The 16,679-nt window shown below is 39.6% G+C and overlaps 1 protein-coding gene across 1 annotated transcript in view; it reads left to right on the top strand.

Moving 5' to 3' along the window:
- Positions 1 to 16,679, top strand: part of CSMD1 (CUB and Sushi multiple domains 1) — a 3,274,537-nt gene that overhangs the window by 1,695,798 nt on the left and 1,562,060 nt on the right. The window contains exon 6 of the mRNA XM_073626646.1: positions 10,632 to 10,744. Coding sequence (XP_073482747.1) covers positions 10,632 to 10,744 — 113 coding nt within the window. The remainder of the gene's footprint in view (positions 1 to 10,631; positions 10,745 to 16,679) is intronic.

The following is a 16,679-nucleotide window of genomic DNA, read 5'->3' as shown; positions in this document are numbered from 1 at the left end:
CAACAGCCAGTGGGAGAGGAAAGGAGAGGGTCGGCTGTGGGGGGACTAGGGGGGATAAGGAGGAGCACACAGTGAGCTAGAGGAGGAGGTCAGGGGGCCAGAGAAAACGGGGGCTGGAGGAGAACACGGCGGACATTGGGGGGTGATCGGTGCGGCGCTGCGGCAGGGGGACAGTTGCGAGCACCGATCTCCCTATATGGCATTTCAGCTGACAGCCGTGGGAGGGAAAGGAGGAGAAGCGGCTGTCTGAAAAGCCATGCAGGGAGATCGGTGCTCATAACTGTCCCCCCACCGCACCAATCATTCCGGCTGTCAAGGGACAATCATCCATATGTGCAGGGTGGGTCACAGTGAGCCCCCTTTTGCACCCTGCACACATGGATGATACACCACTGGTTTGTGATGATCTACTTAAGCATAAAGTCTCTGTTGTGTGTGCTAGATCAAATACTACTGGTGAGATAACATCCTTGAGACATAATTCTTATTTTTAGGGAAGATTCAATTGGCAGCTTATAGAACTTTGCACAGGAGTAACACGTTAGCTTTTAATTGCCTTTATGCAGTGAGTTTTGCAGTCCTGGCCTCAGAGGCACACAGCCCCAGGATGCAGCCTAGGTTCACATCTATGCGTTTGTTGTTGATGCAGTTTTCTGGCACATTTTGCGGTATATTTTGCATTTTGGAACGATCAGTTTTGATGCATTTTTGCATGCAGTTTTCATGCAGTTTGTATTTTTTTCTCTTTAAAAAACTGTTAATAGCTGGTTATTAAGGAGCAGGCTGGGTTCCCCTCTGACAGCTGAATGTAAAAACAAGAATTGTCAGCAGAAAAAAATTGTGAAAAAAACGGTGTGGGGTCCCCCCAATCCATACCAGGCCCTTCGGGTCTGGTATGGATTTTGATGGAAACCCCACAACAAAATTAAAAAAAAATGCCATGGGGTCCCCCCAAAATCTATACCAGACCCTTATCCAAGCATGTAGCCCTGCAGGTCAGGAAAGGGATATGAAATCATCTGCTAGGGGCATGCTGGGCTGACAAAGGGGGTGGGGCCACCTGGTGACATTAGTGGGTGACCCCGTTCCTTTGTAATTTAAGTACTGTCAGATGGCGGAGCTGGCAGATGGCAGGAGCCTTTGGTAAGTGTAGATAATTTTTTTTCTTTTTTTGGGTTGGAGGTGGCAGTGGGCATCATGATTGATGATGGATCTACATTGCGGAACATTGTGCTCCCACCCCAAAGCACTTTGTCCCCATGGGGACAAGGGCCTCTTCCCCACAACCCTGGGCTGTGGTTGTGGGGGTCTGTGGGCAGGGGCTTATTGGAATATGGAAGCTCCCTTTAAAGCGGTTGTATACCCGCAGAAATTTTTATTTTTTTTTACCCCTGTAAAGCAAAAGGCATAATGAGCTAGTATGCACCGCATACTAGCTCATTATGGAATACTTACCTTAGAAAGAGGCATCGGTATCTTACTTGGTCCACGCTGAGGGAGCTGTCATGTTGCCTCGGCGTGTCTTCCGGGTATAGCGGTTCCAGCGATGTGAGTGGCTGGAGCCTCAATGTCATCACTCCCGCGCATGCGCGCGGGAGATTTCTTACCCGGCAAGGTCTGGCAGTTGCCGGGCCTTCAGCCGAGAATCCCCTGTGCGCATGCGCCGCTGCAGTCAGCGGCTCATAGCAAGGGGAATATCTCCTAAACCGTACAGGTTTAGGAGATATTTTTTTTACCTACAGGTAAGCCTTATTATAGGCTTACCTGTAGGTAAAAGTTAAAAAAAACACTATACAACCACTTTAACAAGGGGGCCCACAGATTCCACCCCCTCTATGTAAATGAGTATGGCCCATTCACCAAAAAAGTGTCAAAAAGTAATAAAAACACAGAGACAGTTTTTGACAATTCTTTTATTAAAAAACAAAAAGTAAAAGAACAGTGTCCCCCAATGCAAATCCATTGTCAATCACATCGCCTGATGCACCCAAAAAAAAAAAAACGCTCCGCACTTATTGATGGATGACCGTTGTACGCCTCCTCTGCCATTTGACAGTTCTTATATAGGTAAGTGCAGGGCCACCTGGTGACGTCACCTGGTGGCACCACCCACCTTGGGACATCATGGACCAGTGCATGCTAGGGGGCAGAGCGTGGCATGATTGATGATGGATTTATATCGGGGAACACTGTTTTTTTTATTTTTTAATAAAGAAATTGTCAAAAACTGTCTGTGTTTTCGTTGCTTTTTGACAGTTTTTTGGTGAATGCGTAGGTGTACTATGTACCCCATACTCATTCACATGGGGGTGGGATCTGGGGGCCCCCCCTACTTAAAGGGGGCTTCCAAATTCCAATAAGCCCCCTGCCCGCAGGCCCCCACAACCACAGCCCAGGATTGTGAGGAAGAGACCCTTGTCCCCATCAACAAGTGGACAAAGGGCTTTGGGGTGGGGGGTGGGAGGGCAGAGCAAGGGCATGAGGGCATGTGGCCATTTTTTTTTTACTATTTTTTACCAGCAAATTTTTTTTATTCAGCTGTAAGCAGGAAGCCCATTGATAGCTGATAAATCATCAGTTGTTAGGGACGCAGCAGCCAGCTTCCTGGCCCTGCTCCTTAGCAACCAGATTTTACTGCGCCGTGATTGGGCAAAGCTTTGTCCAATCAGGGTGCAGAATGCACTGTGCAGCACGCAGTGCATTGCAGGGCATTCAGTGGGGTGAACGCCCTGCAAATTCAGGTGTACCCCGAACGGGGCAAACAGCCAATGTTTGGCCCATCTGACTCATTTAGTTAGGAATGTCTAAAATATTATCATCTTATCATCCATGTCTATGCATTCATTCTGAAATCTGAAAAGAATTCACAAAGGATTTTTGATTTATTATTATTATTAATGTTTTTTATTATTTTTTAAAGTTATATATAGTGCTTTGGACTGCTAAGAAAAAAAGTACCAATCCATCTTTCCATATAAAAGCTTATTAGGAAGAGAATAGGAGCAGTGATAGAGAAAGGTACCTATTGAGGTGGGAAAGAATAAGTTTCCCCCTACAGGGAGTCTCTTCTGTCAGCTTTCTGGAACTGTTTCCAAACAGCAGTCAGATAACTGCAGGGTGACCCAGTATTCATATACCCCCTCCAAGGAACATGTTTTTCAAGCAATATCTGATCTGTGTGCTCACATTATATAACTATTGAAAGAGGTGCCTTGGTAAGCATTACATCCTGCAACATGTGTAGTACCATTGCTGTAAACTGCCTTATTTCTGTGATCATTCAGGTTCTACAATATATAATATTTAGGTATTCATGTGTGTTAAATCCTCACACTAATTGGGTACACTGGTTAGGCGCTACCTACAAGTTTGTGTTTTGGAGTGCTTACAACTCTCTGTAGAGAGGTATGTTGTTTTGCAACTTAGTGCTTGTTTCACACTGGCTTCAGCTTGTATGAGAGCATAGTAAACTGCAAGCTTTTATGAAACTTTCAGACAGCTTTTGCAAAGCTTTTGGCAAGCTTTAAGCATCTTTCCCTAAGCCTTTAAGGCTCCCTTCAGCTCCTGCTTGAAAAAGTTATACACTGATCTTAATGAGAGTGATGTATATCACTTTAAACAAGCTGCTAAGAGACCTCAGCAGGCTTTTTACAAGCTTCAAGTAGTGCTGAAGCCTGCTAGAAGCTTGTTTAAAGTGGGCAATCAGCACTCTCATTGGGACCTGTGTTCAAAATTTACCAACTGGATTAATGGTACTTTAAAAGCTTCAACAAAGCTTGCTGAAAGCTATGCAAGTACTTTGTAAAAGCTTGCTGTTTGCTCTGCTCTTATACAAGCTGAGGCATGTATGAAACTGGCAAGGGGAATTAAGGGTTTATTTGCAACTTGCTCTTTGCATGTAAAAATAACACCCTTGGGGTAAATTGCTCGTTATTTTTTTTCTGCTTGATCCCAGTGATCATTGATGTACTCTTAAGGCTGGTATACACAGGCGAATATCAGCCAGTATCAGCCAGTTCAACAGAAACCAGCCAACTTTCAGCCAGTGTGTACAGCAGCTTGTTCAATAGAAACCAGCCTAATGTCCGGCCTCTGTCAAATGGGTATGCTGGAAAACCAGCATCCGACCAGCGTTCGCAGCCATTGACTTTGAGCTCTAGCTGATGTGTTCTGACAGGGGGTGGTCCCTCTGTCAGAACACAATAGTTTAGCGGGGAGATTGCTGTACTAACATTGCATAGTTAGTACAGCAAGATCTCCGTGAGCTCCTTCGTTTTTTCATTCAGCTCACTGTGTTGAATGAAAAAGAAATAGCTATGTGTACCAGGCTTTAAATACAGGCATGATATCCAATTACAGTCATTGAATGATATTAACTGATTGTGGATAGTTCACTGAGGTTTCCTTGGTGTGTTTATGAAAACTAAGCCAATTTAAGGGTCATATCTGCTCTAATCTACAAGCTTGTTGTTTACAGATTATCTTGATCTTTGACTGCACAGTTGGCTGTGTATGGCTGTCCATTTATATTGAGTGATTGCCATTAAGTTTTTCTAGACTATCATACTATGAGAAAACCCACTTAATTATAATGTTCAATTTCCACCTTAGAATGTGACTATTATTAGTAGTGTACTGTAACTATAAAGACATTTTGCAGCTTGGGAGGATTTTTAAAATTTATAATGCCATATTTTGTGAGTGAAAGATTTTTTTTCTTTTTTTTCTATTGTATTTGGGGTATTGTCTCTAGTAATGACTTATTGTGTATTTTTATTCTATAAGTATACGAAAAATGCCCATTTCAATGTGTTTTATAGGTATACAATGTATTGTAGTAAGGATTCACAAAGGATATGTATTTATTCAGTATTATGTATAGTGCTTTTGTCTCTTAGGATAAAAGGCACTAAATATTATTGTTGTTAATATTATTATTATTATTATTATGAAACAGTTATTTTATTTTTCCAGCACACTAGAAAGCTATTGGGTTAATTTACCAAAAGAAAATTGAATGTTCTCTTTGCAAGGAATTTGTACTTTGCAAGATTATTTCCTCTTAGTGAATGACGTAAAGCTCTGCTGACTTCCATCATCCAATCAAGTTCAAGCAAAATTATGTTTTTTTTCTTTTTTTCTTGCAAATGATCAGGTGTTCTTTGCAAAGTGAAATGTCTCCACATTCACTAAGTTAAGGGAAAATGTCATCACAAAGTGAAAATTTACTTGAAAAGTGAACAGCCTGTTTGCTTTTAGTAACTCAACCTGATGGGTCTATTTATAAAGCACTAAATTCAACTTTCACTAAACCTTTTCTGGGGGGAGCAGTTTCGAGGTGTTATAAAAAAGAGTGATTGATTCTTCGCTAGAGAATATTTGGTGAAAGAAACATTCACTGCTTTATTGTGTGATAATTTATCTAGTGATTATTATTTGAGGAAAGTCATTTTAACCACTGAAGAATTTATAATACAATTAAATGAGGATTTCATCCTTTACTTATCTCCCTTAGGTTTCTTTTTAAATTAATCTGTGCATTTATATTTCACAGAGTTTGGATTTTTTTCATGAATAATTAAATTCTGAATAATTTTACAAAGTAAATGGGGGCTTTTCACTCATTCCCAAAAGAAGACTTCATTTTAGCCTTATTAAATGTGGTTATATGCTTCTTGTTATGCATCCTGGTAACTTAAACTAAGCTTTGGAGTATTGCTAGCATATACATGGGGCATTCCCTCTGTTTCAGTTCTTGTACTGAATAGAATCGGAGAAAACAACTAGAGCTTAACAGCAGGAAGCCTGATTTCCTCTGTAAAGTTCAGTGTTTGGGACAAGTAAAAAAAGAATACTTCGGATTGATTTCCAATAACATTGATTCTCGTACTGAAATAACTGTTAACCACTTCAGCCCTGGAAGGATTTACCCCCTTCCTGACCAGAGCATTTTTGCGATACGGCACTGCATTGCTTAACTGACTATTGCGCGGTCCTGCGATGTTGCACCCAAACAAAATTGACGTCCTTTTTTTACCACAAATAGAGCTTTCTTTTGATGGTATTTGATCACCTCTGTGGTTTTTATTTTTTGCGCTATAAACAAAAAAAGAGCGACAGGTTTTGAAAAAAAAAAGCAATAGTTTTAACTTTTTGCTATAATAAATATCCACCAAAAATATATAAAAAACCTAATTTCTTCCTCTGTTTAGGCCGATATGTATTCTTCTACATATTTTTGGTAAAAAAAATTGCAATAAGCGTATATTGATTGGTTTGTGCAAACGTTATAGCGTCTTCAAAATAGGGGATAGATTTATGGCATTTTTTTTAATGATTTTTTTTTATTAGTAATGGCGGTGATCTGCGATTTTTATCATGACTGCGACATTGTGGCGGACAGATCGGACACTTTTGACACTATTTTGGGATCAGTCATATTTATACAGTGATCATTGCTACAAAAATGCACTGATTACTGTGTAAATGATGCTGGCAGGAAAGGGGTTAAACACTAGGGGGTGGTTTAAGGGGTTAAATGTGTTCCCTCAGTGTGTTCTAACTGTAGGGGGGTGGGCTCACTAGAACATGACAGAGATCACTGCTCCTGATGAAAGGGAGCAGTAGATCCCTGTCATGTTGCTAGGCAGAACAGGGTAATGCCTTGTTTACATAGGCATCTCCCCGTTCTGCCTCTCCGTGTAACAATTGAGGGCCACCGGTGGACATCGAGTCCATGGGACCTGCAGGCTCACTCACGCAGCATGCCCACTAGCTCGCGATTTACAGGGGATGTACAGGTACGCCCATTTGCGCAGATGTGCCATTGTGCCGACGTATATTGACGTACCCTGGGCAGCAAGTGGTTAAAGCACACAAATGAATAATTAAACAAGGATTTTTTCCCCTGATATTATTAGAAAGTTATAAAATGTAATGAATCTTCCTATTTTGAAATAGTACGTTATGTTTCAATACCAGGGCTGTTTTAGTCAGCAGATTTAAAGCCCATTCAGACTATGCATTGCAATAATACATTTTGAATGGGATGACAGTGCACTGTAATGCCCAAAAAAATGTTCTTGACTTTTTTTTTTTTAATAGTACATGATGCAAGATTTATGGTGTGCTTCAGTGTGGGTATGTTGTCTGCTTCTGTAATAGTGCATCACAGTGCCATTCAAAATTAATTTTAACACCCATTACTGCAATACAAAGAGGTGAATGGGCAACAGCTCAATTTTCTCTCTAGTTTTGATAAATTAATTTCCCTGTCTGCATATGTAGATCTGACTGAGTAGAATTTAGAGACATGGCAACTGCTATGGTGTAGCCAATCTTAAAATTGTATTGTCATTGTACCTCATGCAGCCTATTTGGTGTGCAGGACCAACAGTTCACAAGTATATAAGCCCAGGTATAAACCCTTCCTCACATTCTCCCTCTTGTTTGTTAAGGTTTGATAGGTTTGGGTTGTAGTTTTTAAGGTGATGGAACCTTTGCTTTACAAAGTCTTGCAGTCTTACAGCGCTCGGAATGACTACAAAGGTTTACCTATATAGTCAGACTTTGAAGTGCTAATATTTTACATCTGTCAAACCATCAAAGACATTGCCTAAACAGCAGTGGAATATACTTATGATTTATCTTCTGAAATAGTTCCTTTACAAAGGCAGTACCGAACAATGCATATGGATCATTAGTATGTTTGTGTTCAGTTTATTTGTCTGACTAATGGTAAAGGATATTATTACTGCAATGTATTATTTCAAGTAAAAAAAGAACCAGCCAGGCTGTTTAAACTCATATGAGTCTTTAACTGTACAAAGTATTAGATAACATTTATATATTTTTTTTTCAGTGAGTAAAGAAGGAAAATGACATGTAAATGAGATTGCCAGTCATTTAAAAAACATATGGATTCCATTTCTAATGAGATCTCCACTGTACAGATATCTTTCTCACTCAAAATACCATGGCTATCACCACATGCAATATTCTCCTCTTTTGACTCTGTTACCACAGAGGAGGTTTCTAATAATTTTTTTAAGGCCCACCCAACCACCTTACTCCCCAATCCTGTTCCCTCACAACTACTACAGTTACACTGTTGCTCTATCTTATGCTCTCTAAATCACATATTAAAACGGAGCTCCACCTTAAAAAAAATTATTAAAAGCCAGCAGCTACAAACACTGCAGCTGCTGACTTTTAACAAATGGACACTTACCTGTCCCAGGGTCCAGCGATGTCAGCAGCCAAAGCCGATCGATCACTCGTCTCTCGACTGCCCCAGCCACCATCCTCGGTCAGGGAATCAGAAAGTGAAGCATTGCGGCTTCATTGCCCGGTTCCCTACTGTGCATGCGCGAGTCATGCTGCGTGTATCTATGCCTGGAAGTGGGTGCAGATACCTGTATTAGACAGGTATCTGCACCCCCTCCCCCCTGAAAGGAGCCAATTGTGGCATCGGAGGGGGGGAGGAATCCGATGAGCGGAAGTTCCACTTTAGGGTGGGGCTCCGCTTTAAATCTCTCCTCCTCTACTGGCTTCTTCCGCATCACTCTGAAACATGCAATATTCACACCCATACTCAAAAAGCCTACAGATTGAACAACTTAAGAACTATCACCTTGCTACATCCAAACTTCTGGACAGAAAATGTGCGATCGGAGCTTGTTGTTGGAAATTCCAACCACGTGTGGGCTCCATCGGACTATTTCCATCGGAATTTCTGACACACAAAGTTTGAAAGCTGGCCCTAAAATTTTCCGACAACAAAATCCGTTCACGTAAATTCCGATCATGTGTAGACAATTCTGACGTACAAAGTGCAACGCATGCTCAGAATCAAGCAGAAGAGCCACACTAGCTATAGAACTTCATTTTTCTCTTCTCGTTGTATGTGTTGTACGTCACCGCATTCTTGATGTTCGGAATTTCCAACCAACTTTGTGTGACCGTGTGTATGCAAGACAAGTTTGAGCCAACATCCGTCAGAAAAAATCTGATGGATTTTGTTATCGGAATGTGCGATCATGTGTACAGGGCATTAGACCTTTCTGCAGTCTTTGGTACAGTGAACAACACACTACTCTTTAAAAAACTTGGTCCACTTGGCCTCCCAGACTCTGAGAAGTGTCAATTTGCCTGGGTGGCAAGGGGTTAATTACCATAAGTAAGTAATATACAAATAATTAATATATATTGTTTTTAAGGTAATTTACTTAATTTTCAAAAAGTGTACTCAAGCAGGTGGCTTAACAGACAAATTACTGAGGTTTGAAGTTATAACTTCCAACCAGTAATTTCACAGTAAATAGATAAATAATAAATGATTATGTTATAACATATAGCATTTAAACATATGATTTAGCTTGATTATAACAGTACCTTTTCAACAGCAGCAGATTCTCATTCTCTCTATCTTAACTGTGTGAGAAAAACATGGGATTGTGGGTAAATCTAATGCCCATAAACCCATGTTTTTTCCTTGTAGTTAAAAGGACTGGGCTGGAAGGGAGTATGTGTCTTTTAGTGTCTTTTCTATGATACTGCAGTGAGAGGCATGCCTCCAGTGCAGCATTTTTATTGGACAGCTTGGGCCAATGGTAGTCCAAGACTCCAAGCTGTCCATTGAGCTCAGTGCCTCTGACAAGAAGTGAGGAGAGGCACTGTGAACTCATCCTCTCAGTCTGCTGCAAACAGAGTGTGCCAGCTTGTATTTATACTGGCCTCTCTGAATGTAGCTTCTGACAGGCTGCACAAGAAGCCCCATATCTCCGGAACCATAGGTCCCAGAGCCCCAAAAGTGGTTGGGTAGGACTTCAGGTCTCTGTGACCCCAGTTTGCCAAGCTACGACCCTCGAAGCTCAGTCATTTTTTTTGTGCTTTTTTTATGTTCATGGCAGGTGAGGCTCTGCCTCACATACCTCCCCTGACTGCACGTACCTGAATTATACCTATTCTCAATGCTATGTTAACATTCTGCCTGGTAGGAATAAATAAATAATTCTAGAAAGGCTAAAGGCAGGTCTTCCCTTGAACAGAGATCATAAATGATTAGACTTTTGTTTAAGCGAGAATCACTAGGCTTTTTTTTTTATATAAAGCCTATTTTAGGTTGTTGAAATAGATAGATACTACATTAAGAACACTTCATTTTCATAGGCATAGTCACTTTCCTTCTACAGCATTTGTGCATGGGCATTTGTGCATGGTATCTAAATATCCGTGTGCACTCCACTAGGGCCAGGACAGTTATTCTTAGTGCTCTCAGTAATCAACAGTCAGTAACAGACCGTGTCTGACATGCACCTCTCTTCTGAGATTCAAATCTGAGTGAAGAAATTTGTTATGATGTGAGTGAGTGTTACTCAGCATAGAGCACTGGAGTTGGAAGGAAGAAAGCAACATGTAGAGATAAAAAGATATTTAATGTATTTATAAGCAAAAAAAAAAATATTCACAAATCATGCCATTCATGGGTACAGGAATATAAAGAGGTAAAAAGGTGCACAATAACTCAATTGGGCTTTATTTCTTAAAAAATCTGGTTTTATCAGTTAACACATGTAATATGTATGTGTAATTGTGTTGCTTAAATTAAAAATTACATTTTCTATTTTTAGGTTAACTGGGATGAACCTGCCCTCTCCAGTCATAAGTAATAAAAATTGGCTTCGTCTTCATTTTACTTCAGACAGTAACCACAGACGGAAAGGCTTCAATGCCCAGTTTCAAGGTACAGAACAGCACCTATCATTCTTATTTTTCTCTTAAAAATACACACTTTTCAGCATTTTTTCCAAGGAATATATTTGCCTCTGAAAAAATAAAAGAAGATTTATACTTACCAGCTTAGTAAACCATGTATTGAAACCTAGGTCTCTTGCAAAGTTCCAGGCACTGTTGCTATTCATTTCTTCCTGGTGTGTCAGATAGTTTGTCTATGTTGCTATTGTGTCCTGTAGTGATATAGGGGTTGACACAGTCCCCAGTAGGAGACATGCTATACACTAGAGGTGCCTGGAGTTTTTCAAAACAACAAAGTTTTAACAAACTAGCCATCATTATAAGGCTTCTTCTTTCACGGGGCACTTTGGCTTTCAGTTTTTTCTGTGGCATCAAGGTTGCTTTAAATAAAGTCATTTTTGGAATCATGATAAGCTAATATATTGAGTATAAAAGAAATAAATATATTTCACTAAAATATTCAAAACTACACAAAAGCATTTCTACAGAAAAAGGACATACCACTCTTTTTGATGTTTCCTTTATAGGTCGCTTCTACCCAAAACTGATATTAGGGAAATATTGGTAGGTTGGATTTCTCTTTACTTCTTGGAAGAAAGTAATTCTCTGAAGTTCCTGGTCTCTACCCACACCACTGCCTTGTTAATAGCATACAGTAGGGTACAATTCTCTTGGATACAGTCTCAAACATTAAAATAAACTGAGAATCTAGTGATTCCTGGAAGAGAGCAGAATGATTCATGCCAACAGCATCTATCCAAACTTCAAATGTTGTTGCATTTTTGTGTGAACTTGTCCTTTATAATTACATAGTTTAAAGAGCATCATGTGAAGTAACCAATGACATTCAGTCATAAATTGTTTTTCATTACTCTGCTTTCTCTAACTTTATCAAGGCTTGTTAGATTGCTACAAGTAATTATTGCATACTAATGTTTTTTGCATTATGTCAAAAAACAAATCCATTTTTATTTCTAATACAACAGAAAAATACAATTATTTCCCTACTATTTCTTAACTCCTGCCAGCTTCTGTGTTACAATACAATACAATGCACTAAAGTTAGATTTTGAAAGTTATGTACGTTAAAGATAAAACTTTGGACAAAGAACAGCCCCCAGGGTACTCATTACATGATCCTAATGTATTGTTTCCATTTGGGATTAGGCTTAACATTCTTTCTGGAAACCAGTGAATGTGCTGCTCAATGCTCTTGAACATTTTCTAATATTACTATTTGGTTATATGAAAAAGCCAAATTAGAGATTGTTGTAGTCTAAGCTCATTGCAACATTTACAATTTACTACTATGAAAGACTCTGGTGCCACCAGTTCTAATTTTCTCAATTATAAATGCATGTTGCTAAAGAATTTCTCTTCTCAGATCTAAGGCTAAAAATAAACTACATGCTTGCAGCAGTCAAAGGTGCTGAACTAGTTCCCTAATCATCTGTTTGTCTCGTTTTCTATATTTTCATTTTCATTTTCAAGGTAAAAAAACACTCCCCTATCAAGGCAGTTTGTATGATGATAGCAAGGTCAAATCTTAAAATGCTGGCAGTTTCCCCAAGTAATGTCTGTTGGTTTAGAGAAACAAATTTAAACATGAACACTTGGAATTAGTGAATATTCAGAAACATGAAATATACTGCTAGATTTATAGCTTACAATAAGGGGTCTATTTATAGAACATTTGCTTTGTGAATGTCTCATCATTCACACAAACTTAACAAACAATTCTTGTAATGTTTGTAATGTGTGTAATGTCAGTTTCTATTGGTAGCCTTTTGCTGGGTGAATGTAACAATTTCTAACATTTGATCCTAAGAGAAAAATAACATTAAAAACATTCCCTCATAAGCGTTATTGGGGAACCAATATGAGGGAAACCTCAGTACTGTGAACACAGTCTAGGGAGATTTTTGTGCGAATGGCCGAACAAATGGATTATCAGCCAAGTGAAGCTCCAGCTATTCAAACATGCAGTCTGGGTGGCCAATTAAAAAGGGGAATGAGTGTGTGCCCCCCTCTTGAACCTTACCAGGCAAAATGCCCCCAACATGGGGGTAACTGGTCAGGGAGACAAAGTTTCCCTTCCCCATGTTGATGAGGAAACAAATCTCTTCTCCACAACCCGGACCCAGTAGCAGGAAGCTTTTTGGAATCTGGAGGCCTATTATAAAAATAAGGGGCCCCTCTACATGAATTGGTAAGGGGTACATGGTACCCATACTCATTTACAAAAAAAAAAGCCAATAGTCAATAAACACCCATGGTTTTTATCCAGTACTTTAATAAAAAAAAGTCCCACAATGTAAATCCACCTTTAATAATATCAACCAGCAAGGCAAATCCAAGTCAATCACAATGGCCATCACCTGCCAACCTGCCAAAAAAAACAGCTGCTCACTGGCACATCTGGGCCCCTTTGCTTGACTTCCACCAAATGATGTATCAGTTTGCCACTGCCACAATGTAAGCAAAGTCTCCTGGGTGATGACATGAACTATATACTGTATTGACATGGCCATAATTGGTCAATAATGTCACTGGAATTCCTGTGATTCCATTGACTAAAAATTATGAGCTCCGTATATGGTCAATGTCACTTGGGAAACCCCACCCTTTTGCTAACATTGTGGCCATGAGGACAGGAGATGTCATTTGGTGGGAGTGAAGCATCGGGTCCAGACATGTCAGCTGGCATTTTGTCTTCTTTAGGCAGGTCTCATGATTGATGAGTATCTGCAACACTGGACACAGTGATTGATGGTGAATTTACATTGTGGTTCTTTTTCTAAATAAAGATTGTGCATGATTGTGTATGTTTATTTACTGCTGTCTTTTTTTTTTTTTTTGATAATGTGTATGCACCTCTTAACCATTCATTCACATGAAGGTGGTATCTGGGGGGGTCCTTATTGTTAAAGGGGGCCTACCAGATTCTGATAAGCCCCCCTATCTGCAGACTCACACAACCACTGGGTCTGGTATGGAACTGGGGGGACATCAAACCTTTTAAATAATTTTTTTACAATGTCTCTTTGTTTAAATTCACCTGTCAGCCAGGAATCCCAGGCTGATAACTGAATATGCCTGGAAAGATTGCATTACTGCTTGTTAGAATGCCAGTGGGTGCTGGCTCCCTAACAACCAGGTGCCCTGAGCAGGAAACTGTGACATTTAGTAGTGGTAGTAATACTGCTGCCAAAGATTTTACTTCACACTGCAGCTGGAGGTTCGCTTGGCCAAACACCCATTAATTCGGCCATTTGCACAAGAATCTTCATAAACTGTGGACATAGTACAGAGGTCTCCCTTGTATTATTTCCCCTGCTGGCCAAATGTACTTAGCCTGTAGTGTTAGACTGATTTCTCTATTACTGAATGCTCTTTAACTCTCATGGTTGAATGTTCTTTTGGATATTTTTTCTTACGGTTGAATATTAAGGAATGTTACATTTGCCAAGCAAAGGGCAAAAACAATAGAAACTGATATTGCACACAAATTGTATACATTACAAGTAATATTTGTTACTTTTGTGTGAATGATAAGACATTAAAATATAAATCAATAAATCAGAAGAAATTATCTAGTACATTACAGCGCTAAGTGCATATTTATGCCCTTATTAATGTATCACAATATATATATATATATATATATATATATATATATATATATATATATATATATATATATATACAGTATCTCACAAAAGTGAGTACACCACTCACATTTTTGTAAATATTTTATTATATCTTTTCATGTGACAACACTGAAGAAATTACACTTTGATACAATCTAAAGTAGTGAGTGTACATCTTGTATAACAGTGTAAATTTGCTGTCCCCTCAAAATAACTCAACACACAGCCATTAGTGTCTAAACTACTGGCCACAAAGGTGAGTACACCCCTAAGTGAAAATGTCCAAATTGGGCCCAAAGTGTCAATATTTTGTGTGGCCACCATTTTTTCCCAGCACAGCCTTAACCCTCGTGGGCATGGAGTTCACCAGATCTTCACAGGTTGCCACTGGATTCCTCTTCCACTCCTCCATGATGATGGAATACTGCCCTGCGGCCCAGTCTCCAAAGGGAGGGAATCATGCTCTGCTTCAGTATGTCACAGTACATGTTGGCATTCATAGTTCCTGCAATTAATTGTAGCTCCCCAGTGCCAGCACCAATCATGCAGCCCCAGACCTTGACACTCCCACCACCATGCTTGACTGTAGGCAAGACGCACTTGTCTTTGTACTCCTCACCTGGTTGCCACCACACATGCTTAAACCATCTGAACCAAATAGGTTTATCTTGGTCTAGACAGACCACACGACATGGTTCCAGTAATCCATGTCTTAGTCTGCTTGTCTTCACCAAACTATCTTCTGCATCATCTTTAGAAGAGGCTTCCTTCTGGGATGACAGCCATGCAGACCAATTTAATGCAGTGTGTGGCATAAAGTCTGAGCACTGACAGGCTGACTCCCCACCCCTTTAACCTCTGCAGCAATGCTGGCAGCACTCATATGTCTATTTCCCAAAGACAACCTCTGGGTATGACTGAGCATGTGCACTCAACTTCTTTGGTTGACCATGGTGAGGCCTGTTCTGAGTGGAACCTGTCCTGTTAAACCCTGTATGGTCTTGGCCACCATGCTGAAGCTCAGTTTCAGGGTATTGGCAATATTCTTATAGCCTAGGCCATCTTTATGTAGAGGAACAATTCTTTTTTTCAGATCCTCAGAGAGTTCTTTGCCATTAGGTGCCATGTTGAACTTCCAGTGACCAGTATGAAAGACTGAGAGCGATAACACCAAACTTAATACACCTGTTCCCCATTCACACCTGAGACCTTGTAACCCGGGGAGGGTAAATGGCTAATTGGGCCCAATTTTGCCATTTTTACTTAGGGGTGTACTCACTTTTGTTGCCAGCAGTTTAGACATTAATGGCTGTGTTGAGTTATTTTGAGGGGACAGCAAATTTACAGTGTTATACAAGCTGTGCACTCACTACTTTACATTGCAGAAAAGTGTAATTTCTTCAGTGTTGTCACATGAAAAGATATAATAAAATATTTACAAAAATGTGAAGGGTGTACTCACTTTTGTGAGATACACTGTGTATATATATATTTATATATATATATATATATATATATATATATATATATTCACCTAAAATATGATCAATTTAAAACTAATAGCAATAATAAATGTGTACAGAAATCCCCAAAAAACAGGGATGACCTTTTGAATTAAGTCACCAGACCCATAACATAAGCACTCGCTAGTCATTGCTGTGTTTTGTTGGGGATATTTTGGGTGCTTTCTTCAATTTAAATGTAATGCTGCATACACACGATTGGATTTTGAGACGGGAAATGTTGGATGTGAGCTTGTTGGCTGAAAGTCCAACCGTGTGTATGCTCCATCAGACATTTGTTGTCGGACTTTCCACCAACAAATGTTGGCTAGCAGGATCTCAAATTTTCCGCCAACAAATGTTTTGTATGACTTTACGATCGTGTGTACACAAGTCCGTCACACAAAAGTCCACGCATGCTCGGAATCAAGGAGGAGCCAGAAGTGCTCGGTCTTGTAAAACTAGCGATCGTAATGGAGATATGTATAATCGATGCAGGTCTATGCGTTTGGTCATTTTACATAATAATACTTTATACTAAACTAATATTACAATTTACAAAATAAACTGCCTCAAAATGTGTCTGAAGTTTGTTTGAGTACTAAAAGAGAAATCAGTACAACACAATAATCTGCATTTTCAAAGCATAGAAAAATACTGTGCATTATTCTAGTGATGTCTGCCCACATTAGAATGTACATTTTTGGTGTTTCTACACCTAAAACTAGGGGCCATGTAAATTATTTCCTTATTCCCCTGTGGCAAAACGTAC

The sequence above is a fragment of the Aquarana catesbeiana genome, linkage group LG04 (genome assembly GCF_042186555.1).
Source record: "Aquarana catesbeiana isolate 2022-GZ linkage group LG04, ASM4218655v1, whole genome shotgun sequence".
Classification (NCBI taxonomy): domain Eukaryota; kingdom Metazoa; phylum Chordata; class Amphibia; order Anura; family Ranidae; genus Aquarana; species Aquarana catesbeiana.
The sequence above is the reverse complement of the archived record's forward strand: the minus strand, read 5'-3'. Positions and strand labels throughout refer to the sequence as shown.